The 7,500-nt window shown below is 37.0% G+C and overlaps 1 protein-coding gene across 19 annotated transcripts in view; it reads right to left on the bottom strand.

Moving 5' to 3' along the window:
* Positions 1-7,500, bottom strand: part of FOXP2 (forkhead box P2) — a 407,244-nt gene that overhangs the window by 34,300 nt on the left and 365,444 nt on the right. For all 19 annotated transcript variants that reach the window (XR_007905892.1, XM_051795471.1, XM_051795484.1 and 16 more), the window contains 2 exons: positions 3,945-4,032; positions 1,466-1,549 (listed from right to left, as the gene is read on the bottom strand). Coding sequence is in view for 18 of the 19 variants with exons in the window: in XM_051795471.1 (XP_051651431.1) it covers positions 1,466-1,549; positions 3,945-4,032 (172 nt within the window). In the remaining variant the exon portion in view is untranslated. The remainder of the gene's footprint in view (positions 1-1,465; positions 1,550-3,944; positions 4,033-7,500) is intronic.

Raw genomic sequence — 7,500 nt, 5'->3', positions numbered from 1 at the left:
GTGGCTTAAAACTCTAAAGAAACAATATTCTCAAAATTTTGATAGACTACAGATCATTTGGGGTTAAAATAATTAAATAGTAAAAATGTGTTCTGAAAACCTTTTCCCGCACAGTTCAGCAGCATTTGGTATATAACCTGAATTGCTAGAGAAGCCTGCATGAGAGAAAAACTTCACAATGCATTGAAATGTAAAAAGCACTCAGATTGCTTTATTCATATATATCCCACATATACTAAAATTTAAGTTTCCAAATGCTTTTCCTTAGTAGATAAATGAAACAAAAAATTTGAATTTAATTAGGCTAATGAAAGCAAAAATAATGCATCTAAATTTTCTCTCACAAAGGCAGGGGTTAAGGAAATGCCAACACTTTTTTCATTCATCACCAGGTTATGAAGTGTGCCCTCAAACAAAGATTTTCTTTGAAGTACGTGGAGCTGAAAACACAAGAGATGGAGCATGCTGTCCTTCTACGTAAATATTAACTGGGCATGATATGCAAGTGTGCTCTTTAAAACAGATTATGTTCCTTCTTCCTACATTCCTAGACATTTATAGCCACAGATTTTCATCAATACCCCAGCACTTCATCTTCAAGTACTGGTATATCCTCTTCATATTGTACATACAAAAGTTACTGTCGTGGTTAACATTAATGAACAGTTCATGTTTCACACAGCTTCTAGTATAAGTGCAGTGCATCTAAGCACAGTAAATTTTAAGTATTGCAATGCCTGACACCTGACAGTGCAACACTAGACCTGCATCAGACAATACTTTTGCTTATATGAAGCCACACTGAGTTTAATGGAGTTTGAACCTGCAGATCCAGCTGCACAACTGGGGCCCGATGCAGCGCTGTGGAGCGTTTGGAAGCAACAGTGACTTTTCAGTACCTGTACAAACCCCAACAGCATCAATCACAGTGAAGGTATAACACTGCAGCCCTGACAAAAAAAGGAGCAAACCCCTGGTGTTTACAATTCTTTCAATTCGCTGAATAAAATAACGTTTTTGTTCATTTGTTTAAGAATAAAAATTGTTTATTTGTGTCTCCTATTTGTGTAACTAATTTGAGAAATTTTCTAAGTACCTAGATTCATTTTACATTTACTTTTTACTGCCACTGAACTTCAAATCTTTCAAAGTGGATTTTCTTTTAATATCTGTAAATACATCACAAAAAGATATTCTCTCTAGCTTCAGTCTCAAGGCAATGATTTGGACACTTACAGGTGTACTTTGTTTAGTGTCGCCTATCGTGTAGATTGGATAGATTTTGTAAAAGATAGCATTACTTTTAAAGAAACATACAATTTGACAAGCTATTGCATTTTACTTTCATTCTATTGCCACATTTTTTATCACACTCATTGTTTTCTAACTGTCACTAAATTGTTCATTTTCTTAGCCTGCTACATTCATAGACCTATTTACTGTTTATAAAGCAATATGCACTTACAGGTTTTGGAGATGGCTTGGGCTCCGAGGGTCGCATGTGCAAGTGGGTCATCATTGCTTGAAGACGTTCACGTTCTTTAGAAAGCTGTTAAGAAAGAGTGAGATCAGAAGCATTTTAGAAATGACTGATACAGCTATTTCACTGCAGTGATACATCTTATCATGGAGCTTGTCTCGGTGTAATGATTCCTACATATAAAAGTCTGTGTCAGTAGAAACTTATCTAAGAGGAAATGTAACTTTGGGCATGGAAAGAAAGAAAAAAAACCAAAAAACTTTTATAGCCTTTCATATGTTAAGAGGTCAGAGAAAACAAATAGCACTTCATCTTTTTGTCAATAAGAGAATTGAGGCCACAGTTGCCTCAACAGTAACAAGTTACTAAGACCATAAATTAGAAGGCCCATAGAGTCTCTTTAAAGTCCTGTGGACACTGTTAGCAATGGCCTAGTGCCAACAGCTGTGAAGGGGTGAAGGGTCCTCAAAGCACAGTGCCTGCCAGGATTGACTACACACTTCATCCTTTCCCACTGAGGTCCAGTTAGTGCCCCCTGCAATCTGCCATCATCAATCTAATTCAATAGAGTGACAGAGCCTAGGCAGTGTGAAATGCTGAACTCTGCCATCAAGTCGGCATCGACACTGAACTGGGTCTCATTACAACTGATGGACCCTACTTCACTAGCAGTCAGACAAAGTAAAAAATGGCATAATTGGTCACACTGCAAGCTAAATCTTCACTTGGACTGTTAGATTACAGCCTAGCCTTTGTAAATTGTAAACAGTTCTTAAGCAGCCCTTACACTGCCTTTAGAAAACATCTCATTACTCAAACCTCTACTTTTTCCTAACTTATACCATTTTCTGACCATATGGTATGTAAATATTGGTAGTTTCAGACTCAAACAAGTTACCAAATTAAAAGCAAAAAAAAAGAAAGAGGAGGAAGTGTTTGAAATATGTAACTTGTGGATAAAAATAGCAGAACATGAAAGAGGAAAATGTACCTTATAACATGAAAAGATTTTTTTACCCACAAACTAGGTTGCAAGAAGAAATGCTCAAAATTTTATTCTAGTGACTTGGCTCTGGATACCTACAATATGATTACATCATTAATTGCAATAAGAATCACTTGGTATTTAATATTATCACTTTCTGGAGAGTTCTTGCTCAACAGTTACACCTGTAGACTGAGACTGGACTAAGGAAAACAACTTGTAAGTAATTTTAAGAGAGGAAACTACTGGATATATTTTCAGTATTATGGATATAATTTGATCAGTGCATCTCCAATTAAAGAACATTTGAGGCAAGGGGGTGCGAAGAGGGTTTCTTCATATTGTGTGGCTTCATACTAGGTGTGTGACACTTTAGAGACATGGTATTTGCCGTGACGTAAATTCCTAACAAACAAATAAAGCTAACACTATCCTATGAATATTATAGAAGAAATAGCAGCTTTACCTGGGTTTAAAAATCTTTCATTTTAAGGCAAATGACAATTTCTGTACATTATTGTACAATCCTCTCGCTGTTTTGCGTTTCCAGTGTTAAAATAAAAAATATTCAAACAGTTTGCCTTGGCTGAAAGAAGAACAAGTATTCTTACATGAAAGAGGACAGTGAGACAATATGCTAAAAGGTGAGAAAGGAGAAACCTGTTTATCCTTCTTTCTCCAGACACGGCGAGTAACAGAGACAAAAATCTCAGTCCCTTGCTATGTCTCTTGAGCTCCTCTGGCTGGTCCCAAGAGGGGACAGGACTGCTGAGAGATGCCCCCGCTATGACTACTGTATGGGCAGGAGGGGGCGGCGTGGTGTAAGTGTCCCACAGAGTCACTCATGAGGCTTGTGCCCAACCTTGGTGGCCTGATAAGTGTAATCTCAGTACTGTGAGACCCCAGGGGTACTCATCACTTCTTGCATAAGCAGAAGGGAGCATTCACATACATGCAGTGACCTCTAATGGTTAGAGCATGTACAGGGCACTGGAGCCTCACAGTCCTTGGTGTGGGACCCTCCTTGAGTAGGTCTGACATTACACCTTCTGCTTGCAGAAAAATGCCCACTGACACGCTGGGAGTACTGCTACTCTTTAATCCTGCAGAATGGCATAGACAAACACCAGAGGTCAGAAGGGGAAGAAGGAAGAGGGGTCCAGATCCAGTGTTTCAAGAACTGAAGATGGCTTGGATCCAGTCTTTGCTCCAAGGACTGCATTTTTCATTCATGATGAACAGCATTGGTGTTTCAGTTAAAGCAAAATACTGTAGACAACCTTGATGTTAGATAATTATTGCATAATTTATAATGTGAAAGATCTTTAAATAAAAAATCCCACTTGTTCATGAGTATTAACAAATTTCATGCAAGAAGCATATGGCTTTAACCTAGAGTCGCTAAGGCAAGTGTATTCAATTTAGTTTAGGTTGATAGTAAATAGGCTGATAGTAGGATAATACATCCATGTAACAAACCTGTATTTCTAACTGCTGAACCACTTGCATTTGCACCCGACACTGAGCAGTGCTCCTGTCATCCAATGCATGTTCATTGTTAAGGTGCCTAGAGAAGCAAATAAGACAGTGTTAAGATGAGGAAAATATCTTTATGAGTCCATTTTTCTCTCCTGTGCATATGGCTTCCATTAGTTCCAATGGGAGTTATGCAAAAAGACCTAATCAGAGCATGCCTTACACAAAACAATACAAAATAACAAAACTGATTATTTCATTTAGTTCTACAAACTTTCCCAGTGATGAGTCAGATACCAGTTCCCATCTCCCAGGTCACATATGCCATCTAAAGGCCAATGTAACCAATTATGGATATTTGTTAGAGTGACTGAACAGATTTCCACTCCCTATTGCTGATGCAGATAAAGAGAATCACCTTACAAATGATTGTCCAAAAGATGTAATTGCTTTTAGGCTGCTTGAACAACTGTGAATTAGAGTTTGTTAAGATTTCTCTATCTGCTCTTCTTTAATCATTAAGCAACAACAGAAGATCTGCTACCCGTTCCCCAAAACAGAGCTGTAGGGGAATATCCAATTTTCAGTGCAGTTTCTAGAAGTAGCCTTTAAGGATGATGGAAGTGATTGGGCCCCCAGTATGAGGAAGAGTGTGCGAGGTAAAGGCAGGGGAAGGACCAGCTACACACCTTACTAATACAGCAAGCCTCCTGGGAGAGATTCGGGGTATGCATGCCCGTTTAGCAAAACAAAACCACAATCCGCAACAGGGAAAGAGGACCTCGGTGAACAGCTGCCTGCAACTGAACTTCAGCCCAGACCCAAGTGGCTGTTCCCCAGAGACTTCAATCAAGCACAACTTTACAGAGATCATTTAATAATGTTTTTTGTAGGACAATGTTTTCATTTTATTTTCTCTCTCTCCCAGGATCAAAGAAGTCCCTTTTTGAGCTTTAATAGTGTGTTTGCTGCTCCACTGAGAAGAAAACATAAGAATCAGGCTAAAGAAGAAATGAGAGCAAAGGAGTTCTGCATTTGAATGTGGATTTACTGGCTCTTTCCACTGTAGGCATGAGTGGTAAGCTTTGCAAGGACTACTGTCATGGATGGTCTATCGCACAGTTACAGTAAATAAGTTATCTGTGCTGTGGAGGAAATGTATCTTCTCCTTTTTCTTTCCTAGCAGAATTAATCAGAGAACTATGTAGTAATTTGATTGTTAATCTATGGGAAAATGTGTTCATCAGAAACAGTGGAAAATTAGGAAAATAGTATCTCGGTTTTATTAGCATTTGCCTCTTTTCATTTAAATCATGACTTCTCAGTTTTACAACCCAATGATAAAGTTTTCAGGTGAGCAGAATACAACAGGTTCTGCTATCCTTGCAACAGGCATGTCCGGGGAAGAGATTGTGAAAGATATTTTTAATTCTTTTAATTATTGTTTAAAAATTTAAAAAAAAAATGTTTAAAGAGTATACATGTAGCTTGCTTAGTAGTTTATGCTAAGTACAAGCATCACCAAGGACATATTTCCTTTATGTGAGTCATAAAACCTATAATTTATTTATTTTCAAATGAGCTGACTTCATTCCCCCCCACTGATGCAAAAAATTCAGTCAGTTTAAAAAGCAGGTAATTGCTTAGAATGTACCATTCACTTGTTTTTTGAAATTTTGATTCAAAAGAATTTTACTCCCCCAATTACAGAAGCATGATAGTGCAGTCTGTAAATGTAATGGTTTAATGTTTTCAGTTAATGGGGTACAAAATTGCCAGAAAAAGGTCTGAAGACAGATTTTACCTCAGCATCATTACCACTCTCACCAGTACACACCAGTACACTGTGCTTCCACGTGCATGTATGCTCACCTGCATATGCTCACAGGTATATGTGGATAACACATTCGAGTAAGCAAGAGTGTAGGTATAAAAGATCTCCCAGCCCAAGTTTGAGGTTACTGTGTACTCATGATTATTTATCAGTTATTACAACACCATATGTTTGCATAACACCTTACAAAATAGATACAGACACAGTCCTTGCCCTGAGGAACTTTAAATGCAACAGCAGTATGCAGTATGGGATAAGAAAGTCCAGTATAATGTAATTTCAATATGATTACATGGTAACTTGGGAGAATGTTCCAAGTTTCTTGAGAGTTAACACAGTAATCTTCGGAAACTCATGAGATATCTGCATCTTTTATACCATGCTTTCATGTAATGTGGTTACTTGTGCTGTGCATTTCGGAGAAAAGCTACTTTATGGAAACATTAAAAGTGTAAAAATTGTTTTAAGAATTATTTTTTCTGATCTTTCTTGCCTGTGAAGTAGGCTTGCTTTATTTATCACGCAAGTACAGGCAATGTAGTGAAAGAAGAACTAGGTCTAATACATTTTTAAAACCCTCTAAAATAACTTTTCTCTGTATAAAGTTGCTGCACTTTTAGGGTCTAATATGCTGCAATCTGCCAAGACAGACATACATTGTTTCCTCCAGAAGACCGAAAATAATTCCAGACTTTTTGTTTTTTGTTTGTTTGTTTGTTTTGGGTTTTGGGTTGGTTTGTTTGTTTTGTTTTTCTTGTCGTGCCTTTTAAGTTATATACAAGTTGTGCTGGTCAATTTTCATACTTCTTTGGCATGTTCCTAATCTTTTATCTTGTCTCCATCTTTTACTAATCCCATGTTAACTTGATTTTCTTTTTTTTTGTTTTTTAAGGGGAGAAAATATCTCAGAGGACTGAAAAGTGATCCTGAAGAGCTGAATTATAGGTTTGAAGGTGTAAAGTAGACTGTGCAACACACATGCAGCTTATTCCATAATTTTGCTGCTTATTACGTTGTTGAAAGAAACAAGATTTTCTCTTGATTATATTTGCAACATATTAGGAAATAAGAAAGCAAATTATGAACTACACATACCATTAGGAAGCAGATTGAAATGAATGTATTACTTATAACTGAACAATATAAAAATACAGCGTGTTCTAAAAGAGGTAGATAGGGGATGATATATTCTAGGAACATGCTGGAATAAATATTGAAGTGGGTCAAAATGTACTTTTTTTTTTCCCAAACAGATTTGGAGTCTGCAAAGCAAAAGATAATACACCATTAGAGGAAAGAAGAGAGATAGTTTCAACTAAAATTCTAGTGGACATTTACCCATATCAATTAACCTCTATAAAACTTGTTACTCTTGTCAATCTCTCTCAGAAGCAGCCCAGGACTAAAATAGCAAAGTGCTATAGGTCAGGTTGAGGTGCACCGGCAGAGTTACGTGGAGCAATATACACAGAAGTGTCTGCACTATGCTCAGTTCCAGCCAGTGCTATTATAAGCTTCTCTTTAATGAGCACCAAAATTCAGTCACACATACTTAAAAAGAGAGCATATGTTCCTAAAACATGATTGTTTTATCTTATAAAAGTCAAACAAAACTTCTTTGAAAATATTTGGAAAAAAAATTTACACCTTGAACATCACAACCAATGATGCCCTCTAATGTTTTTAATTGCACAATTTAACTTTATTTTTTCTGAAATGTGACAC

This window comes from Manacus candei, unplaced genomic scaffold (assembly GCF_025592945.1).
Source record: "Manacus candei isolate 608988 ecotype Guabito, Panama unplaced genomic scaffold, ASM2559294v1 h1tg000043l, whole genome shotgun sequence".
Classification (NCBI taxonomy): Eukaryota; Metazoa; Chordata; class Aves; order Passeriformes; family Pipridae; genus Manacus; species Manacus candei.
This window is presented reverse-complemented; position numbering and strand designations above follow the sequence as displayed.